General features: G+C 33.2%; 1 protein-coding gene and 1 non-coding gene across 5 annotated transcripts; one reads left to right on the plus strand and one right to left on the minus strand.

The window, feature by feature from the left end:
* Positions 1–473: 473 nt before the first annotated feature.
* LOC121228452 (small nucleolar RNA R71) lies at positions 474–580 on the minus strand. The gene has a single exon (XR_005926028.1). It is a non-coding gene; the product is annotated as a small nucleolar RNA R71 (small nucleolar RNA).
* A 17243-nt stretch (positions 581–17823) lies between these two features.
* On the plus strand, positions 17824–19597 carry LOC121227957 (uncharacterized). 4 transcript variants are annotated; one of them, XM_041110923.1, is made up of 3 exons: positions 17824–18459; positions 18937–19061; positions 19366–19597. In XM_041110923.1, the coding sequence occupies exons 1-3, from the start codon at positions 18010–18012 to the stop codon at positions 19529–19531; spliced, it is 741 nt and encodes a 246-aa protein (XP_040966857.1). In that variant the 5' UTR covers positions 17824–18009; the 3' UTR covers positions 19532–19597. The 4 variants fall into 4 exon arrangements, with proteins under 4 accessions (XP_040966857.1, XP_040966859.1, XP_040966861.1 ...); XM_041110925.1 differs by having other exon boundaries at positions 17826–18459; positions 18965–19061; XM_041110927.1 differs by having other exon boundaries at positions 17826–18459; positions 18965–19597.
* Positions 19598–24080: the final 4483 nt, after the last annotated feature.

The raw sequence follows: 24080 nt of genomic DNA on the forward strand, positions 1-24080 counted from the left end.
AGCGAGAGGGCGATATCCGTACTACAACCAAGGAGATGGCTAATAATCAAAATAATCTGTTACCTCCCGTGGTTGCTGCAAATCCAGTAGATCAAAATCCTGCTCCTCATACTATGTATGATTATACTAAGCCCAATTTAACAGGAACTGAGTCGAGTATAGTTAGACCTGTTGTTGCTGCAAATAATTTTGAATTGAAATCTAACACTATTCAAATGATACAACAGTTTGTTCAGTTTGATGGTTTGCAGGACGAAGATCCAAACACTCATTTAGCAAATTTTCTGGAATTCTGCGACACCTTTAAGATCAATGGCATTTCTGACGATGCCATTTGCCTTCGGTTGTTTTCCTTTTCATTGAGGAATAAGGCTAAACAGTGGTTGAACTCATTACCACGAGGGTCAATCACTACTTGAGAATAAATGACCGAAAAATTTTTACTTAAATATTTTTCGCCGGCTAAAACGGCTAAATTAAGGAATGATATCTCTTCTTTTGTGAAGATGGATCTAGAAACTCTTTATGATGTATGGAAGAGATACAAGGACTTATTGAGAAGGTGCCCCCACCATGGGTTACCTCTATGGCTGCAGGTTCAGACTTTTTACAACGGTGTGAACTCCTCAACAAGATAACTGATTGATGCAACTGCCGGTGGAACTTTAAACAATAAAACACCTAAAGAGGCTTACGAATTTATTGAAGAGATGTCACTGAATAACTATTAGTGGCAAATCATGAGAACAAAGCCAACAAAAGCAGCTAGTGTTTTCAACCTCGACGCGGTCATGCTATCTAACCAGGTAGAACATTTAAATAAAAAGATTGATAGTTTGTATAGTTCTACTTAGGTAAATCCAGTAATGAGGTGTGATTCAAATGGAGGAGGAGTGCACAACACAGATTATCCATCCTTCAACTCTAGCACTGAGGAGGAACAAGTCCACTATATAGGTAATAATTCTAGATCTCAAAATAATCTGTATAGTAACACTTATAATGCAGGTTGGAGGAAACCATCCCAATTTCTCATGGGGTGGTCAAGGAAATCAAAGACCACAACATCCTCCAGGTTTTCAACAACCACTTTATCAACAAGAGAAGAAACTGAACCTTGAAGAGATGCTCACAAAATTCATCTCGGTGTCAAAAACTCATTTTTAGAATACCAAAACAGCACTTAAGAATCAGCAAGCATCGGTTCAAGGGCTCGAAACTCAAATAGGACAGCTTGCTAAGTTGATTTCAGAACGACCACAAGCTAGCATGCATAGTAATACAGAAACTAACCCAAGGGAGCAACTCCATGCCATCACTGTATGCGACGAAGAAGGGCTAGTTGAATCTAAATTTGAAACAAGGCACAAAGTTGTGGTAAGTAATGGTAAGGATGAGATGAATCATAGTATACAGCAGACGGTAAGCAAAGAATATAAACCTCGTGTACCATATCCTAATGCAAAAAGGAAATACCACATAGACGTACAATTCAGTAAATTCCTTAAACTACTTAAAAAGTTACATATTAACTTACTGTTTATTGAAGCTCTTTCGTAGATGCCCAACTCGGTTAAATTTTTAAAAAAGCTTTTATCAAACAAACGAAAGTTAGATGAGTCATCAAATGTGGAGTTAAATGCAGTCTACTCAACTATTCTACAAAACAAGCTACCCAACAAACTGAAAGATCCAGGGAGTTTTACAATTCCTTGTTTAATTGGTAGTTTGAATGTTAACAATGCTTTAGCTGATTTAGGGGCAACTATTAATGTTATACCTTATAAAATGTTTAAACAATTAGGTCCTAGGAAACCCAAACAAACTAGGATGAGCGTTAAATTAGTTGATAAAACCATTAGATTTCCTAGGGGTATAATTGAATATGTGCTCGTAAAAATTGACAAATTTATATTTTTAGTAGACTTTGTTGTTTTAGACATGGATGAGGATAGTGACACACCTATAAATTTAGAATGATCCTTTTTAGCAACTACTAGAACTATCATCGATGTTGACACAGGTGAATTGATACTTCATGTAGGAGACGATACGATTAAACTTCAAGCTCGTGATTCTGCTAATATATCTAGTAATCGAGACGATTGTTTAAGTTTTGTTAACTTGAGTAATGTTAAGGCACAAACTTCTTTGCAGGAATCCCGTAAGAAGAACGTGATAGAGCCTCATTCCAATCCATGCAACAAAAATAGAGCGACTCACGAAGAACAAAGTCTTCAGATCGATGAACTAGACGAATGGCGAACACATGTCAAGGAGAAACCAAAAGTACACGATGAATCCAAGTGACACTACAATGAGCGTAGGGATGGAGCAAAGTAATTTAAGGTCGGAGACAAAGTATTGTTAGATGAAATGGACCCTAGAATTGCTATTTCAGAGCTCAATACAAACAGAGCTACTCCGTTTATGGAACTTAATGTTTTCCCATACGGCACAGTTGAGGTACATCATTTTAAACTCGACACTTTCAAGGTAACTATTATTCAACCTAGATTGTATATGGATAATAGAATTGACAGTGAGAAAGAGGGGTCTCAACTTCTCGAACCACCATGACCGTGCAAATATGAGGTGAGTCGAGCTTAGACTTTAAATAAGCGATTCTCAGGAGACAACCCGAGTACTAACACCACAAACCCGTTTATTTTATCTATTTTTCGTTTTTTTATGCAGGAACAATGACCCACACGGCCTGAACACATGGACGTGTCCTTGGTCGTGTGGAAACAGGGCTAAAATTTCCCAAAAATTGACATGCACATGGCTTGTGATAAATCTACATGGGCTACGACACGACCATGTAGACCACACGGCTTGGACATACGGGCGTGTCCTAGGCCGTCTGAAAACTGGAGCTAAATTTTTAAATTTTAAACAAGTCAGAGAGTTACACGGGTAAGGCACACGGTTGTGTGCTCAGACACACGAGCATGTGGGATACCACACGGGCGTGGGAGAAGCTCACAACAAAGCACATGGTCGTGCAATACTGCCGTGTAAACCACACGGACGAGACACACGGGCGTGTCTAAGGCCGTGTGAAGAATGGTCATTAAATTTTTACGACGAGCACAGGCTAAACTAGAGCCACACGGGCATGTGACAGGGCCGTGTGGCCCAACACGGGCCTCACACGACCATGTCCAATTCAACCCCCTAAACCCTAATTTCTTTTGGTCATCTTCTTAAAATTTTCTTTCCCTCTAAACCGCCGGCTACCCCTACCTTGCCCCTACTTCGGCCACTTTTTTCCACCACCGTCCAACCTTAACCCCACACCAAATCGCAGCCACTTCTCCCTCTCTCCCTTGCAAGCAAACCACTCTCGCCCTCACACCACGCCCTAACCCACACGACTCGAGCCCATCCACACCACCTCTGTTCGGCCACCACTCATCTCGGTGTCAGTTTACCTCATTTCCCCATTTCCTCTAATTTCTTTCATTTGCTTATATTTTATCTTATTTATTTTCTATTTTTCTTTTATTCTTGCCATTTTTTGTATTATTATTATTAATTCTCTCAGTTTTGGATTCATTATCATATTTAATTGGTTATATATGTTTTTGGTTTCACTCTTATTCTACCTTCGACCATGCTACTTCTAGTTAATTTTGGTAGTTCGTTACTTATCGTAGGATTTTCTTTCCTATTCACTTATTAGGTCCCGTGGGTTGTCTTGTTAGCTTAGTTGCAATTTCTCTTTACTCTTATTATGACCACTTAATTCATATGCTCTTAATTTAGGTTCACATACTGTCAATTTTTTATTTTCGCATGTTTGGTTATTGGCGCATATAGGATTAGGTTCTACATCTCAACCATTTTTCTTTTATCACACTAAGTCCTTCATATTACATTTTTGTCTTATTCACATAACTACTCCTAAATTACTAGCTATGTTTGCTTGGTGATACTTGTTCCTGTTTTACTAATATTCGAATATTCTATTTTTTAGGAATACTATGACAAATACACGAGGCAAGAAAACTGTCGTCCCCGAATCGAAAAAGATGAAGGGTCTTGGCGCAACCTCCTTGAGTGCCTCAATCGAAGCTCGTCACCCTCTGCTTTGATTTTCGTCGAGCCCACAAGGTGACTTGTTTCAGCTTCTTCGAGTACGACCATTAGGAGTGGGCCGTTCCATAGATTGGACCACCTTGGACTAGGTCTATCTTGCTCAGATGGTTCGATTTCATCTCACCACTACCTCTTGGGATAGGTTCTTTACGATTATCGAGCCCACCTATTCGGAGCTTACCTAGGAGTTTTGTACTACTTTTCATCTACAACATGTGATGAATACCCATGACGAGGCCGGTCCTATCATTTTTAGGCTGGGTGGACTCGTACGACACATGTGTGTACCAGAGTTTGGAGCTGTTTTGGGCCTCTACACAGAAGAGTTTATGGCTTCCGAGAATTTTATACATCTTCACCGTCACATACTCTACTCGCCCTCCTACTGTTGGATCGACCTTACGGCGAGTATTGTTCCCTATGACGCAAGTCGCTCAAAGGCGACTTCTCTTCCTCCAGCACTACGCTACATCCATGCTATCTTGGCTCATACCTTGACTAGGAGGAGAGAGAGCACCGGCGCCGTTAGCACCACCGATGCTTACTTCTTATGGAGCATGATGACTGGTCATGTATTTGATTTGGCATATTTTATCACCCTTACTTTTCGCCACCAGACAGACCGCCATAGGAAGGGCCCCATTTGACTTAGCCCCTACGTGACTCGCCTCGCCCGACACTTTGGCCTCTTCGACACTCTAGAGATGTCATCGACACTCACACTAGTAGGCCAGATGTCTCCTCAAGGAATATCTAGTATGATCCACATGAGGATGATAAAGTGACGCCGTGGATTTGACCCCCCTCAATACATACTCATCCATTCTTATGCTCATGATGATCCAGAGGACATTACTGATGATGTCCCTCCCCCTCATGAGGACACACACCCACTGCAACCACCGAGTCACCAACCTTCTGCTGCCACCGTGACTGATATATCCGAGCGACTTACTCGCTTCAAGTAATAGTGTGTTGCGAGGTTCGACAGCATCGAGGTGACTCTGCAGTAGATTTGCCAGCACTTCAACATCTCACCTCCACCACTACCACCTCAAGATCCATCTTTTGATGAGCACTTTTGAGTCCATTTATTTTTTATCTTTCATTTTTCGCTTTATTTTTATTTTTATTTTATGTTTATTTTAAAAGACTTGTCGTTTATACTTTTAAACTATGTTTATCTTTATGGTTATTATCGAGTAACCCTTTAATTCTCTTCATAGTTGTGTTTATTTTCTTTGTAGTAGCTCAAACTCATGCACATCATTGGCCATATCTACAATTTTCGCTCTCAATATTTCACGTATTTCATCTCGAAATTCAGGGCAGTATCGCTTCTTTCTCCATCTTCTGATATTATGCTTATATTGTTATTATCTATCTTTGTACATGGAGGACAATGTACATCTTAAGTGTGGGGAGGTTATTTTTATTATCCCTGAATTTTTATCTCGTTCTCAAATGATTTTCTCATTTTATTATTAAAGTGAATTCTGATTGATTAATAACTTTTATTTATATGTTTTGAAGTAAATCATGGGTAATTGTGCATTGATTGTTTAAACTGTAAAGGCATTAGAGAATCAAGCATGATAAGTTGACTTTTGAGAATCAAAATTGCTAGGTTGTTTCCCTGAATTGAGGTATTATCTTAAAGTTTTGAATTGACAGGATTGACATCAAATACCCATAATTTTCGTGAGATTTTGAGCCTTTTAGAGCATATATCTTTCTTGCTAACTGATTTTATTGGTTATGAGTGTGTCAGCATTGATTTGTTATTCTAGAATTTGCTTCGATTATGCATGTCAAGACCACACCTTTGATTTAATATACTGAGATGATAAAGGCACTTAGATTTTAACCCATTTACCCTATAAAAAGCCTACCCACATAATTGACCCTTAGTGAACCCCTTTGAGCCTTAACCATTGTTTCTTGATTTCTCCCTTAATGCTAACCCACAACTTAACCCTTTTTGATTCGTTAAGAATTTTTTTCATTTTTATTGACTCCTTTTTTATCGAGATTTGATTTGATTAGTTACCTAATTTTTTTCGTTCATTTCAGTTGTTGAATTTTTCCATACTAAGTATTTTTCATTATTGTTCTTATTCTTAAAAAAAGTATATTTATATTTATATTATAAAGCGCTTGGATAAGTTAAAATTATTTTATTGAGAGATAAGCTCACTTCATTAGTTTTGGATAGTGTTAATTCTGGCATTTGTTTGTAATTCAGTAATTAGCTTTATTTTTCTAAGTTTGGTAATTTATTACATTAACCTCGATTCTAGCCCTCTTTTTCAGCCTTTATCCACACCTTTAACCCAAGCCCCATTACAACCCTGTTAAAGACCTTTTGATTTGTGTATCATCTCATTTATAGTGGTGGAGATTTGATTTTCATGCAAGCCTATGGTAATAACTTTTCATGTTTGACTATTGAGTGCTTAATTATTGAACTTTAAACACTTTGAGTGATTTGAGTGAATCTTTAGTGAGGATGTTAACCCTCGTCGTTTTAGAATTAAAGGTAATTATTTAGATAAAGGGGGATACCTATGATTTTATGATTAAAATGCTCAACTTTGATTATTTGAAACTTTAATGTTCTTTTAGTTAAATTCTCAATGTATGATTGCTTGTGGATTATTTTGAAACATTATTGATGAGAATTATAAGTTGAGAAGAATTCATTTTAATTGTGAGTTGAGAATTTTGCTTAAGGACAAGCAAATGCTTAAGTGTGGGGATATTTGATAAGCCATAATGTATACATATTTTTATCCCATGCTTGGCATATTTATGGATGATTTTTCCTTGGTTTCATTGAATTCGATGCTCCTAATCCTTTAAATTCATGTTTTATACTTAGGTGAGCATAGGAAGGCGAAAAGAGCAAGAAACGGGTCAAAAAGGGATAAAATTGCCCTAATTCAGTGTTTCACATGGCCTAGGCACAATTCACATATGTAAACCACACCCCCCGTGTGAGACACACGGGCAAGGCACATGCTCGTGTGTCATGGTTGTGTCGACTAAAAACCAACTCAGAATTACACACGGATTGAGCACCTTCACACGAACGTACCGCCACACGGCCGTGTCCCTGTCAAGCCCAAGTCTAATTCTACTCAAAAAAGGCTAATTTTGAGGGTTTTTAAGCATTCCAAAGTGTATATAAACACTCTAGAAGAGGATCAAAAGGGACATGCAGAGTAGAAGGCAAAAAATACGCAAGGATAGCCATCGGAATCAGCTCAGAAGCAGGATCTACTTCAAGACTGAATATCTCCATTCAATTTCCTTAGAAGTTATTTGGGTTTCTTTATGTTTTGTTGTTTTCCCAATTTTGAGATGTTTCCCATTATTATGAACTAAACTCCCTAAATACCTAAGGGAGATGAAACCTAAGATAGATTTTATTACTATTTGAATTATATGATAAATACTTGTTCTTATTCTTAATTGTGAGTTTTAGTAACTACTTTAATATTCCTGGATATTATTCAGGTTTTTGATATGCTTATTCAGTAGAGCAAAAATCCCTATTTAATAGTAGATATTCCATAATTAAGCGGAGTTGCATGCAATCCTAGAGATAGAATGACATAAATCTGTCGGATTAGAGTCAAATATAATAAGGGAATCCATAGATCGAATTAATACGACAATAGAGGTTTTAATTAGAAAGAGATTTCAATTAATCAACCTAGAGTCAGTTGTTTTTAATCTAGAAATAGTATTAATATAAATCAGGGATTTCTACAGATTAAGTCTAGTGAATAAATCGTCTAATTCAGAAGTAATAAATGAAGTCTAGGTGGATTCTTTCTTGGGTATTGTCTCCTTCATCGGTTTTCTAAAAAAGTATTTTCCAGCTTTAATCTCTGTCGTAATCTTAGTTAATTAGATAATTAATACATCTCAAGAGTGGGGAGTTTAATGAATGCTTAAGTATGTACGCATCCAGATTTTGTGTACATTATTGGAATGTTAGGCAGATATTTAAGCAACCTTGGTATGAACTACTGGATAACAGCCAAGAGGGTTATAAGGTATCTTCATAGAACAAAAGATTAAATGCTCACATATCAGAGGTCTGATAAGTTAGAGATCATCAGGTATATAGACTCCAATTTTGATGGAATATTGATGCAAAATTTTGTCACTAGGGTGCAAATTGTAACAATAATTGGTAGTCTTTTATTCCAATAACAATAAGAACACATCAAAGTCAAAACAAATAGACTTTAAGTTCTCGGTTGTTAAAGTAAAAGTTCAAAATGGTTAGGTACTTATAAAGCATATTAGGACAAACTCCATGATTACAGACCTGCTTACTAAAGGACTACACCCAAGGTTTTATAATAGCACACTACTCATATGGGTGTAATGTCATTCCAAGATATCTAGTTTTAATGGGAGTGTGTAATTTAAAATGTTTTTCTATTATAGAAAAATTTTCAGTTATTTTAGTTTATGGATATTAAGTATATTTTCTGCAGAAATAAAGTTTATTTGGTTTATTCACACTCTGAATTTGGTAAGGTTTGATCTTTCTAAGATTTAAGGAGGACTAGTTGGAAATAGACATGTTTGGATCATATTGCATGTAATTTCCATACTACACATTCATACTTCATCTATGCCATTTGGTTGTGTTAATATACATGATTAGGGATGGATTTAGTTATGATATATAAAACGAAAGTCGTCTTTGTTCTATGTTAACATAATTAATGGATAAGATTGTTTGGAATACCTTTTGGATATGATTGTAAAGTTTTGAGCTCATACGGTTATATAATGATATGTAATTATAGAATAATTAGTATATATATGTTTTCCAAGTGGGAGATTGTTAGAAAATATGGACATCACATATTTAATAAGAGTAACTACATGTTATTATTTACTATCATAAAAAGGTTAGCCCAAATTAAAAATGGTCTAATTTGGTTAAGGTTTATTGGGCTTTAGTTATTAAATAAAGTATTGACCAAATATGTGTTGATACTCTAGTAACTAATTTCTAATTGATAATGGGCTGATAAGAAATTAGGTTAATATGCAAAAGTTATATATTAGGGTTATAGTCCCTAAATCACACATATAAGTAACTTTTCTAATATCTCGTCTTTAGAAAAGTGAAAGTCACATTTTCTAGATTACTTATGTGCTAATTTGAAAGATCAAAATCGCAAGATCCGTAGATTTCAAGAAATCGATGAATTCAGGTATGCTTCCGTATCTAATTTTGTTCTTGATTTGTTCTTGATGATTTGACATGACAAATCTTGATTTATAATTTGTTAATTTTTATATCAGATATTATTTTACGATTCTAACATAATCTTACTCTTAACGTGGCTTGGGCTCTTTATTTTCAGCCTAAGGTTCCACTTCAATTTTGGTAGGAATGTTACCTCGTCAAGGCAAAAAAATCCCCTCATTAGTTACTTTTCAACACTACTTAATTATTCTTTCATTGAAGTCTTGGAGGGATAAAATTCTTCCAAGGGCATTAGTAGTAGTTTTTATTGGACATCATGTTGGTGTGAGTGGATATAAACTTTATTATTTACATTCCTAGAGTATATTTGTTTCCAGGGATGTTTTTTTCCCTTTTATCATTTAAAGAACTCTCACTTAATAATTAGTGATTAATGTGAGAATTATATTTTACAATAATTAAAAAATATATAAGGATAAGAACCTCGTGTGTTGGCCTAATGGTCAAAGTGTTCTCTACTTGAGGTATGACCTGAGTTTGAGTTGCGCTAATTGTGTTGCTATTAGGGCTTTACCCTTCTCTTGTAATTCACCAAAAAAATTTAACAATAAATAAACAAGTAACATATCTAATTTAATTATCTTATAGTATAAATCATAATATTAAACAACAACCTTAGTTAATATGTAAACAGTTATAATAATTAAGCAATTCTATTAATCAATTATTTATTTTTATTAGTGATAAATTACACTTATTATTTTATAAGATTAATATAATATTTGGTACCTAAATTTGATAATTTTTCCTAATTTGGAACCTAAATTTTTTTTTGGCTCAATTTGGTACTTGAACTTAATTTTTTTTTCCTAATTGGGTACCTAAACTTTTTTTGGGCCCAATTTGGTACCTAAATTTATTAAACGTTATACAATTATGCAAAATACTAACGGTGTTAAAAAAAATTTTGTTATGCTACAAAAATATTGTTAATATTAGAGGAAATTCATGTTAAAAGAATAGGTATTGAGTTATACTTAACGAATTAAATTAAATAAGAAAAATATTTGTAAAATCTTAAATTAAAAGAAATTCATTATTTTCAATTAATAAAATAAATAAATAAATAAAACAAAAAGTAATTGGACATATAAAATGCAAAAAAAATATCATATCATCTGTATGTCGGTCATACATTGATTATTTTTGGTATCTCATAAAAAGCATTTTTAGTATTTTGGAGTAATTTGTAAAACATTTAATAAGCACCGAATCAAACAAAAAAATTAGGTACCAAATTAGGAAAAAGAGTCAAGTTCAGGTACCAAATTGGCCCTAAAAGATTAAGTACCAACTTAAGAAAAAGTGTTAAGTTTAGATACCAAATTAGAAAAAAGTGTTAAGTTGGTTACCAAATTGGACCAATAAAAAAGCTTAGTTATCAAAATAAAAAAAAAGTGTAAGTTTCAGTACCAAATGTTAAATTTAAGCTTATTTTATATTAATAATTATAATTTAATTAATTAATGTTACAATTATATATAATTAAAACTATTATAAAATAAAGGGAGATGAAGAGAGTAAAGAAAAAATAAAAAATGAAAGCAACAAATAATGAACTTTATTGATCAAAATGGATGATTACAATGCTTCATCAGAGTCTCTATTTATAAGGATAAGAAGTATAAAAGGAATAGAGATCTAATTCTAATAATTATTAGAATTTAAAGTATATCAAAACTTTATCTTTATCATGATAGACATCCACTTAATAAAATATTCATAACATTCTCCCTTGGATGTCCATTAGTAGATAATGTGCCTCGTTAAAACCTTATTAGGAAATGGGAGCACATGGCCGTGTCTCACACGGCTAACAGACACGCCCGTGTCATAGGCCATGTGGACATTTGAAATGGGAGCACAAGGCCGTGTCCTAGCTCGTTTCCGACCCTGTGTAACTCTCTGACTTGGGTCACACGACCAACACACACACTCGTGTGGCTAGCTCGTGTGCCCTACAAATGGCCATACGCGCTCATGTGGCAAGCCGTGTGCTAGGCCGTGTCAAACCTGTAAGGTATACTGACTTATGCCACACGGCCATCTCACACGCCCCCGTGTGAGGCCGTGTGGAGCATACTGACTTGATTTTTATTTTCAACAACAGGGGACACACGGCTGTGTACATAACCTTGTGTCACACACGGCTGAGACATACATCCATGTCTCTGCCTGTGTGGACAAAAATAGACTATTTACCAAGCCATTTTGCCACCCAAACTTATGCACACCTACACAACTCCAACCAAGCTTAATTCACTACTTCAATACCAACAATTTACATGTTCATATTACCATGTAGTTCCCATTCTAATCATAACAATTCCAAATTCACAAAACATCTATATGCATTATTTCAACCAAACATTTTAGGTTGCCTAAAATCACAAACATACAATAACCATTTCCAAACATTAGCTACCTTAAATTCTAAACTACTACAAACCATTTGCAAACAATTATGAACCACATTATCGGCCACTTTCACATATATGCATATACATCCAAAACAACCAAATTAAACCAACTTATATGGCTATACACTAAACCAAACTTAGAACATTTACAAGCCAACTCAAATGGCTACATTCATCATCAATACATGAACCAAAATGACCAAAGTCCCTATACATGCCATATACTCAAAACATAAACTCAAAACTACCAAATTGATAGTTGGATAGTGTGACGATATCTCGACGATCCCTGAATCCGAGCTAGCTTTGAAATCCCTATAAAACACAGAGAAATACACAAAGTAAGCTTTATATCTTAGTAAGTTCGTATAGCATTTATATCAACTCATCATATATACTCAAATTAAGCGAAAAACATAAATAACATATCTCATTATGAATCATCAACCTACCACATTTGCATCCACCAAATTAGATGTAATTTCCATAATTTTCATCATTTCAGTGTATGACTCAGTTCCTATACATACCTGTACCTTCCTGTATTTAACTCATACTCATTCACATATTTGACATATCCGTTAAACCATTCAGAATATTTTTAGATACTTGGAAAATTCGCACACTTAGTTCCAAATAAATAGTTGAAGCTGTATCACACTAAGTGCCAATATATATATATAGCCGAAGCTATCTCGATCTCGCACACTAAGTGCAAATATATAGCTAAAGCTATCTTGATTTTGCACATTAAGTGCCCATAATTAGCCGAATCGTCATCGAACACGACTGTAGTCTCATATACACAATTTATACAATATCAAAGCATTTAAAGCATAATTATAACAATGCTTGTTACATACAAACTTACCTCGAATTCAAAAACGACGAAATAGATCGTTTAGTCCAACACTTTATTTTTCCCCCGATCTAAGTCCGAATCTTGCTTTTCTTGATCTATATATAATCAAATTCACTTATTTAATCATCAAGCTATTCAATTTAATCCAAATTTCATATTATGGAAAATTACATTTTTACCTCTAGTAATTTCACATTTTTACACTTTAGTCCTTATTTCATAAGATCACAAATTCTTGCAATTAAATCACAACTCATGCTAGCCGAATTTCAATTAGGTCTCTTGCAGACCATATTTTTCATTTATTTCACAATTTACCCACAAACTTTTCACATTTCTCATTATAATCCTTAATTGGACATTTTACTAAAAATCACTTAATAAATGTTGTTTATCTAACAACAATCATGCATTTTCTATCATCAAACAACAAATCACACATAAATTCATCAATGGAAAAACTCAAAATCTTTAACAATTTTACAAAATAGTCTTTGGGCTAGCTAGATTAAGTTGCAACGATCTCAAAAACGTAGAAATCATTAAAAACGGGATAAAACAGACTTACATGTATGGACAATAGGTGGCCGAACCTTGAAGCTATTTTAATGGCTTTATCTTCTTCAAAATTCGGTTGAGAAAGATGAACATAAAGGTTTTTCTTTTGTTTTCTTTAATTTAATATCCTTTATTTACAATTTACAACATTAACCTTAATAATATCATAAAAAAATTCACCTAACCATGCCCATAAATGTCCTCCCAAATTTCAAATGGTTTAATTACCATTTAAGACCACCATATTTAAAAATCAAAGCTATTTGACCTTTAGCTATAAGAACACCACTTTTGCACTTTACATGATTTGGCCCTTTTTATCAAATTAATCGCTCAAACAATAAAATTTCTTAACGAAATTTTCACACAATCATATTATCATACTGTAGACCTTAAAATAATAATAAAATAATTATTTTGACTTCAGATTTATGGTCTCGAAATCACTACTCTGATTTGACTAAAAATGGGCTGTTACATTCTCTCCCCCTAATGTTGGGAATATTGTTTCATTAAAGTGACAATCAACAAATCATGCAGTAAATAAATCTCCAGTTAATGGTTCAACATACTTAATTATAGAAGAAGATTCATAACCAACATATATTCCCAACTTCCTCTGAGGACCCATCTTTGTTTGTTGTGGTGGAGCAATTGGAACATATTCTACACATCCAAAAATTCAAAGATGGAAAATATTTGGCTCCTGACCAAAAGCCAATTGCAATGGAGAATATTTATTATAACTTGTTGGTCTAATGCGCATAAGTGCTGCTACATGCAAAATAGCATATCCCCAAGCTATAATAGGGAGCTTTGTTCTCATAAGTAATGGTCTAGCTATTAGTTGGAGGCGTTTGATAAACGATTCAGCTAAACCGTTTTGTGTGTGAACATGAGCTACAGGATGTTCAACTTTTATCCCAATTGACATGCAATAATCATTGAAAGCTTGAGATGTAAACTCACCAACATTATCAAGAGAGATAGTTTTTATTGCATAATCTGGAAATTGTGCTCTTAATCAAATTATTTGAGCAAGTAGTCTCGCAAACGCCAGGTTGCATCTACTAGATACATCAATTAATACCATAAAATATCTAAATGATCCACATGGTGGATGAATAGGCCCACATATATCACCTTGAATACGTTCCAGAAATGTGGGAGATTCAATCCTAACTTTAGCTGGTGAAGGTCTAAATTTCTTTGAGATTTAGTGGAAAATAAAGCATCATCAACGAAAAATTTTGTACCTTTAGGTAATAATAAAATTACTCTTCCGGAGCCTTCAATAAGTTTTGAACTACCCGAGATTGTATTAATATGAGCATCACTTATTGTTAAATGAGAAAAATATTTTTTCTCTTTGAGTATCGTATGTGCTGTAGCACTATCAGGAAGACATATGTCTCCATTGATTTTGGATCCAACAAAATTTTGTTGATCATTCATATTCTTCAAAAAAATAAATAAAATATAACATTAGAAACGTTGCAAATATTTATTAAATATGTATAACTTGCAAAATAAGTAAATAAATAAACATACTTTCTTTTTAATCCAGAAAATGAACATATTTAAAATAACATAATAACACCAACTTATTCCTTATGCAAGAAAATGAAACATACTTAAAAATATATATATAATGCTAAAATAACACCAACTATTCTAATGATTCTCAAAGAAATCTATCACATCAAGGTGAGTTATATCATTGAGGCCATGAATTACATCACCCTCCTTTTTTGCCTCCATTTCATCATTTTTGGATATAAAATTTGTCTTAATATTATTTTTCTTCCCTTTAATAGATGCTTGATAAAGTTCCACTAAATGATCATGCATACGAGAGGTACATGCCCAATGTCCCCTCATACCACATCGGTAACATAAATTCTCAATAACCTTTGAAGGATTATTTTGACCACCTCTTTCTTGTCCTTCATTGCTATTCTTTTTCTAGTGGTTAGAAATGCCACTATTATGAACACCATGATAGCGATTACTAGTGCGTCCTCGACCACTTCCCCCACTACATCCACGACCACAACCATGATTGCGACCTTTGTATTTTTCATTTCCATATTTATTGTGTACTGCAGCATTCACTTCAGCGAGTGGTGCAGTACCAGTGGGACGAATTCCATGATTTTTCATCAACAACTCATTATTTTGTTCAGCCACTAAAAGGCATGAAATCAATTCAAAATATTTTTTAAAACCTTTTTCACGGTATTACTGCTGCAGGAGCACATTAGTAGCATGAAAGGTTGAAAAGGTTTTCTCTAATAGATCCTTATCAGTTATGTTCTCTCTACATAATTTCAGTTGAGAACTAATTTTGAAAAGTTCTGAATTGTATTTTCTTACAGTCTTAAAATCTTGCAGCCGTAAGTGCATCCAACCATAATGAGCTTTAGGAAGGATCACCGTTTTCTGATGGTCAAATCTTTCTTTCAAATTTTTTCACAACTCAAGAGGGTCTTTCACAGTGAGATATTCCACTTTTAATCCTTCATGTAGATGATGAAAGATGAAAATCATTACTTTTGCCTCGTCTTGTTTAGATGCTTCTTTATTTTCTACTATAGTATTCCCTAGACCTTTAGCATCTAGGTGAATTTCAGCATCTAACACCCATGAGAAATAATTTTTGTCTGAGATGTCTAAGGCGGCAAATTCAAGTTTGGCAAGATTTGACATTATAATCACTAAAAAAAACTAAAAAAATATTAGTAAAAGAATAGTAATCATATTATTTGTCAAATGTAATTATAATAAAGTATTTAAGAAAAAAATAGGAAATAACATAAAATAATTTGTGATATAAAATTTAGGATTACCTTAAGTCGATAGAGAAATTAAATTCGATTCCTCCCAAGAACTTTAAGCAAATCGTTGCACAAGTTTGAACCCCTCTTTTTTTGTCAATTTTTGGGTAGCCAATCAACCAATTTGAATGCTAGGTAAGAAAAATAATGAAAGTAATTCAACGGGGGATTAGAAAAGGATATAAAGCAGTTAAGGTATGGGTTTCATTTTTTGGGGGGGGGTTGTCGAATGAAAAATAAAAATAAGGTGGGTTTAGAAAAAAAATTTGAGAATCGTATTGATAACATGTTATAAAACTAAATTTAGCACATAAATGTATTAGCATCCAACATTTTTAAAGATTGTTTTTGGAACTAAACTGATTGAACTAGAACCAGCTAATATATTGATCTTATAATAAATAAAAAATTGATTGAATTGCGAACCAGTTAGAACCGACTTTGGAATGTGAACCAAAAATTGGATAGACGACAAAAAACCAATTGAACCGGTTTTTTATTTTTAATCTAATTTTTTTGCCCAAAATAATAATAATAATAATAATAATAATAATAATAACTAAAACCCAATTTTTTTAAAAGTTGAAACCGGCCCAAATTTTTTTTAATAATCTATAATATATATAATATTTGACTGAGTGTTTTTCAACCGAGTCCTGACTCAATTATAAAATTATCAAAGACTCGTTACTTTTATAAAAAGAACTTGAATGTATTTATATTTTTTTAATATTTTGATACTAAAAAATTACATTTTCGTAATTGGGAAAGATAAGATTTGAACTTAGTTATTAGAGTTTTCATTGTCACAATTTTACCATTTTAACTAAAATTTTATTTGGTTTTTATATTAATTGTTTTATAAAATTATTTATTTATATTTTAAGTGTATTATAATTTAGTAATTACTTGTATTAATTGCACCAAATAAAAATTATTAAATAATAAAAATAAATAGTATATTCAACAAGGCAAGTCTATAACTATATACGAAAACAAAATACATGTGGGACTGTAGAAGAATGACCTTGTCACTTGTTTCGTTTTTCTTGATTTTTGACATGAGACCAAGTAAAGAAAAAGAGAATGAAAAGAAATGAGGGAAAAGGAAATAACAAAAATTAAATACATTATCAATATACAAAAAGGAAATAACAAAAATTGAATACATTATCAATATACATGTTTAGAATTTTGCTAAAACGTATAATGATAGATTTAATATTTAATATTTATATTTTTTAGGTCAATTTTATCTTTATTTTTTAGTTAAATTTGACTATTAATATTTTTAAAAAGAGTCAAATCGTTTTTTCTTAACAGATATACTGACTAAAACATTAATTTTTTTAATATATTGGCATGACAACTTGCAATGTAATACACGTGTATTTCATGTTGATATGACACTATTTTTCTTATATATCACATCAACAAATAATTTAAAAATTATAAAAAATAAAAAATTAAATAAAAATTGATAAGTAATTATAAAAATTAACATAAAGCACATATAAATTATCATGCGGTCTGTTATGTTAAAAAAATTAATGTTTTAGTTAGTGTTTATGTTAAAAAACAATAATTTAACTCTTTTTGAATAGTTGATGATCAAATTTGACTTTTTTTATAAGATTGATGACCAAATTGACAAGATAAAAACGTTAATGTTGAAGTTGGTGAATAAGTCGTTATAACAACTCCTAGTATTTAGGGATTAGTTCTTTGTAATTTTGTAATTAAGTACTAAGTATGCTAGTTAGTTACTACCTACCCATTATATTACAATCAAGTTGTAGCAACAAGAATGACAGACTTGAAACATTTTATTTTCTCTCATCTTTTCAATCGATATCTTAACATGGTATTAGAGTCAGGTTCAATTTTTTCTTGGTTCCCTGTTTTTTTTCTTCATAATCTTCTTCAATGGCAGTCCATCAATCTTCTTCTCTTGTCATTGACTTTCATCACCCTCTTTATCTTCATCCCTATGATACCCCTAGCACTCTACGGGTCTCTCATCAGCTTCTTGGCTTTGAGAATTATAATATATGGACTCGATCAATGGAAATTGCTCTTCTTGCCAAAAACAAAGTCGATCAATGGAAATTGCTCTTCTTGCCAAAAACAAACTTGGATTTGTTGATGGTACTTGTTCACAAGCTAATCTTCCAGCTGATCTTCATCCTCAATGGGACTATTGCAATGCTATTATCCTCTATTGGATCCTCAACACCGTTTGCCAAGAACTTTCAGCTGGTATTATTTTTGCTTCGAGTGCCTGTCTTGTTTGGAAGGATCTTTAAGAATAATACAGCAAAGTTGATGGGTCCAGAATTTATTATCTCCATCACACTATTTCTTCTCACACTCAAGGTACTTATTCCATCTCCACGTATTTCGCACAGCTCCACCTTTTATTGGACAAGTATGAAGTTTTAGTGCCTTGCTCTCCATGTGACTGTGAAAATGCTCGAACCACATCTTCCTTTTTTTTTCAATGACTCTTTTAATTTCTAATGGGCCTCAATGATTCCTATTCTGCTATGCGTAGTCAAATATTACTTATGCAACCACTACCTTCAGTCAATCAAACCTACTCCATGCTTGTTTAGAAAGAATCTCAACGTCAAATCTCCTCTCCACTGCTTTCTGCATCTAAGCTTACTACCCTTTACTACTCGACTACTACCACTAGGAGCTCCAAGCGTAGATTCAATGGCACTTGTGATCATTGTCATGTCCGGGGCCATAAATGTGGAAACTGTTATAAACTGATTGGTTTCCCACCTGATTTTAAGTTCACTCGTAAGAAATCAATTGCTACTAATGTCACCTCTTCGATTGATTCAGTTGAACTGTGATTCCATCCTCTGTTCAGGCTTCATCTGCTCCTACTTTAACATCGGAACAGTACCAGCAACTTCTAACTATTTTGTAGAAAGATTCATCTATTTCTACTATTGCTCACATGGCTGGTACGGTCTCTTACTCTACATCATCTGGTTGTATCCTTGACACAGGAACCACCAACCATATGACATTTGATTTTCAATGCTTGAATTCTTCTGCTGCTCTTGCTCCTAACAGCTCTTGTGTTCAATTGCCTAATGGGAAATCAGCTCTGTTACTCATATTGACCATCATATCAGTTCCCCCACTTATAAGCTAACTAATGTTTTATACATACCTGATTTTAATTATAATTTGCTTTCTGGTTCTCAGTTTACTAAAGACCTCAATTGTTTTGTGTCTTTTTACCCTTCTTTTTACCTTTTACAGGACCTTTGCAATGGACGGATGCTGCGGATTGGTAAGAACATGTTGGTCGTACTACTTTCACCCACATCAGCTCTCTTCTAGTCTTAGTCATCCTCACAAATTTGTCAATATTTCTTTTCCCATTATTACTTCTTTTATGGCTTTACATAATGATCCACATGTATAGCATGCTCGCCTTGGTTACACCTCTATTTCTACAATGAAAAAAATTGCTCAATTAAAATCTGTTTTACATGATCTTAATGAATTATCTTCTTGTTCTATTTGTCCACTAGCTAAACAAACTAAATTTTTGTTTCCTCGTAGTTACACTCAAACTACTAGTGCTTTTGCCTTTATTCATATTGACCTATGGGGACCTTATAAAATCTCAACTCATAGTGGTCATCGTTTTTTCCTCACTATAGTTGATGATTTCACTCGAATGACTTGGGTATACCTTCTACGAACTAAGAATGATGCTTCTGTAACTCTTAAACTATTTGTTACCTTTGCAAAAACACAATTTTCAGCTGATATCAAGGTCATTCGGAGTGACAATGGTTCTGAATTTTTAACTCTACATGCACACCTTTTTTCACCTCTCTTGGTATTATCCATCAAAGTTCATGCATCGATACTCCACAACAAAATGGGGTTGCTAAACGCAAACATTGCCATCTTCTTGAACTTGCCAAAGCCTTGAAATTTCACTCTCATTTGCCTTCTAAATTTTAGGGAGAATGTGTACTAATAGCTTGCTAATGTGTACTAATAGCTTGCTACATTATCAATCGTTTACCTACCTCTATTTTTTCTTGGAAATCTCCTTATGAAAAATTCCACAAAACTCCTCCATCTCTTGATCATCTTAAAGTTTTCGATTGCTTATGTTTTGCCACCTTACCTCATTATCATGATAAGCTTTCCCCTAAAGTCATTCCTTCTAATTTTCTCTTGGTTATTCTCTCGTTCAAAAGGGGTATATTCTCTTTGATCTTCTTTCGAAGAAATTTTTTGTCAATCGAAATGTCACCTTTCATGAGACTATTTTTCCTTTCAAAATTTCATTTCCTACTACTCCAATGTTTCCTATCACTACTTTTGGTCCTATAGAAGACTCACATTTCTTTTCCAACCCCCCATACCTTCTCACATTACCTTCTCCGATCTTTCTTCTTCCTCTTTTACTTTGGATCCTTCCTCATTTCCACCTTACACCTATCTCTTCCTCTTCGAAGATCCACAAGAACCACTAAATGACCATATTGGCTTTAAGACTTTGTATGTTCTCCTCCATGTTTTTCATCCTCTTCATTTGCAATACAAGGTTCATATCCTCTTACTCTTTCTTATGCTCATTTACCTTTCCATACACAACACTTCACTGCCACCATATCACACCTGGTTGAACCACAATCTTATTCTAAGACTGTTAAACATAAGTGTTGGATAGAGGCTATGCATCAGGAAATACAAGCTTTGAAATCCAATAGCACTCGGGAAGTAGTCTCTTTACCTCACGAAAAAACTTCCATTGGTTATAAATGGGTGTATAAGGTCAAATATCACTCTAATGGCATAGTTGAAAGGTTCAAAGCCTGCCTTGTCGCCAAAGGCTACAATCAACAAGAAGGTATTGAATTTCAAGACACGTTCTCTCTAGTAGCAAAATAAGTCACCGTCCATACTGTTATTGTTCTTGCAGCCCTCTTTCATTTGCCACTTTATTAGCTAAATGTCTTCAATGCCTTTTTACAATGTGATTTACAAAAGGAAGTGTTCATGACTCTTCTAGAGGGATTTTGCAACCAGGGGGAGAATAAGGTCTGCAGGTTGCTTAAATCTCTCTATGGCCTGAAACAGGCTTCACGATAATGGAATTTGAACTTGACTGAAACTTTGGTTTCACATGGATACATTTAGAGTAAACATGACTACTCCATGTTCACAAAAAGTGTAGAATCCAAACAAGTCATCATGTTAATATATGTTAATTATCTGTTGACTACAAAAAAATGACAGTAAATTGATTAGCAAATTAAATGGTATATTGCACAACAATTTCAAGGTGAAGGACCTTGGAAGTCTAAAATATTTTCTTGGGATCGAAATATCAAAGTTGGATAAAGGCATTGTGCTAAATCAGAGAAAATATGCTCTCGAATTAATTGGAGATGTCGATTTAAAAGGAGCAAAATCAACGGTCACTCCATTAGAGTAGAATCAAAAGCTTACAACAGTAGAATTTGATGAAACATTGCAGTTGAAAAATGGTGGTGAAAAATGATGGTGAAGTTTTAGCAGATGCAACAATTTATCAAAGACTAATTAGGAGATTGTTATACTTGACAAACACTAGACCAGACATTGCTTATGGTGTGCAACACTTGATTCAGTTCATGCATAAGCCTAAGAAGTCTCATTATGCAGCTGCATTGAGGATTGTGAGATACATTAAAAGCAATTCAAGACAAGGAATTCTGCTTGCTTCCAATGGAGATCCAATGTTAATTGCATACTATGATTCAGATTGGGCATCTTGCCATATGTCTAGGAAATCAATAACGAGGTATTGTATAAAACTTGGAAGTTCCTTAATCTCTTGGAAATAAAAAAAAATAAAAAAAAGCACTGTCTCAATATCTTCAGCAGAAGCCGAATATAGAAGCATGATATCTAATGTTGCAGAGTTGAAATGGTTAAAAAGATTACTTGAAGAATTGGAGATCAAAGAAAGTAAGCCAGTCGTGCTTTATTGTGACAGTCAAGCTGCAATTCAAATCGCAGCAAATCCTGTCTACCATGAAAGAACCAAGCACATTGAAATCGATTGCCACTTTGTGAGAGAAAGTATACAAAAAGGTTTAGTGAAAATTGAACACATTTCAACAAAGGCACAGCTTACAGACATTCTCACCAAAGGACTAGCTGTACCACAACATCGACACTTAATATCCAAGTTGGGAGTGATAGACATATATCACCCTTCAACTTGAAGGGGAGTGTTGAATTCGGTAAATAAGTTGTTATAACAGCTCCTAGTATTTAGGGATTAGTTCTTTGTAATTAAGTACTAAGTATACTAGTTAGTTACCACCTACCCATTACACTCTTGAGTGTTGGAATTTTCCAAGCACATAAACTCCAATTTCTTTGTCAAGCTTTCTCATCATTTTAGTGTTACCTTCATCTCTCTTCTTTTCTATTTCCCCTTTCCATAAAAAAAAAAAAATAATAATAATAATAAACCTTCAAGTTTGCTTTTTGTGTCCATAAAAAAAAAAAAGCAGATTAATTGACGTTGCACCAAAACATTCCATTCAAATTTACGAAACAACTATACAAGAACCAAACATTTAATCTCACAAATAATATATATCGTAGATAGTTTCTAATGAAATCCAAACCTGCACAAACTGTTATATATTTATTTATTATATAAAGTTTACTTCGACAACAATAGATAATCACACTTATTTTCATAAATAATCAAATTGAAAATTAAAAATTAAAACCCTAATCAACATAAATCCAAAATATTTGGCATGTATAATAAAAAAACATTAATCTATAAAATTTGACTCTTTTTGAATAGTTGATGATCAAATTTGACTCTTTTTATAAAATTAATGACCAAATTAACAAGAAATATAAATATTAAGGGTTAAAGTTATCATTATATTTTTACAAAACAATAAAAAAATTCACTTTAAATGAATAAAAATGAATGAAGGAACAACTAATTTTCATATTCCATAGCAAATGAAAATTAAGAAAATAGATTTATTTTTGTCAATAGAAAATACATATTTTTAAATGCAGTGAAAATCTTAAATAAAAAAAAAAGAAAGAAAGAAAAAAGAAAAATTGAAACATCGGTTATTGAAATTTCAAGAAAAGTGTGAGAGCAAAGACTTATCATTTTGTAGTCTGCTTTACAATATTATGTACACGGCACAAGTTTCTTCTCAAGACTTTCATTTATTTTTAAATATAAAGAGTTATATTTTATTTGATTTTCATTCCAAGTCCTGGGTATTAATTGTAAAAGAAATTACCCAGTAATTGCAAAAGTAAAATCCTCTTGCCTTGCCAATCCACTATACTATAAACAATTGATTAAAGCAAATACCAATAATTTGACCCAATCTTGATTGTTTGTTGAAACTTTATTTACAATTGCAGTAATCTCATAACACAAATCCTTTGGCTAAACCAAAACTAAGAAATCCTAGCTTATATTTTTGAGTGTTGGAATTTTGCAAGCAGATAAACTCCAATTTCTTTGTCAAGTTTTCTCATCATTTTAGTGCTACCTACATTTCTCTTGTTTTCTATTTCCCCTTTCCTTAAAGAAAAAATAAAGTGTTCAGTTTTATTTACTTTCTTTTACTCCAAATTAGTCCTCCAAAAAAAAAAACCTAATCTTCAAATCCTTTTGGTTATTTTCAACTAGTGGAGCATTTTCTCAGCTTTGATTTTCAAGTTCCCAAGTGAGGTAAAGGTCTTTTATATATGCTTCATTTCTTGAATTGTGTTTATATATATATATATATTTCTTGATCTAATAATCACTTACTATGTTTTTTTTCTTGAAGGAATTAATTTTCTTTGCACTCACATACTTGGAATTATTACTTTCATTTTGAAGAGGTAAGAGGGGAATGTTTATTATGTTTTCCATTGTTATATGCATAATATTAGTGTGTGTGAGGGTAAACTTTTAAAGAATA

This window comes from Gossypium hirsutum, chromosome A04, assembly GCF_007990345.1.
Source record: "Gossypium hirsutum isolate 1008001.06 chromosome A04, Gossypium_hirsutum_v2.1, whole genome shotgun sequence".
In the NCBI taxonomy this organism is placed as follows: domain Eukaryota; kingdom Viridiplantae; phylum Streptophyta; class Magnoliopsida; order Malvales; family Malvaceae; genus Gossypium; species Gossypium hirsutum.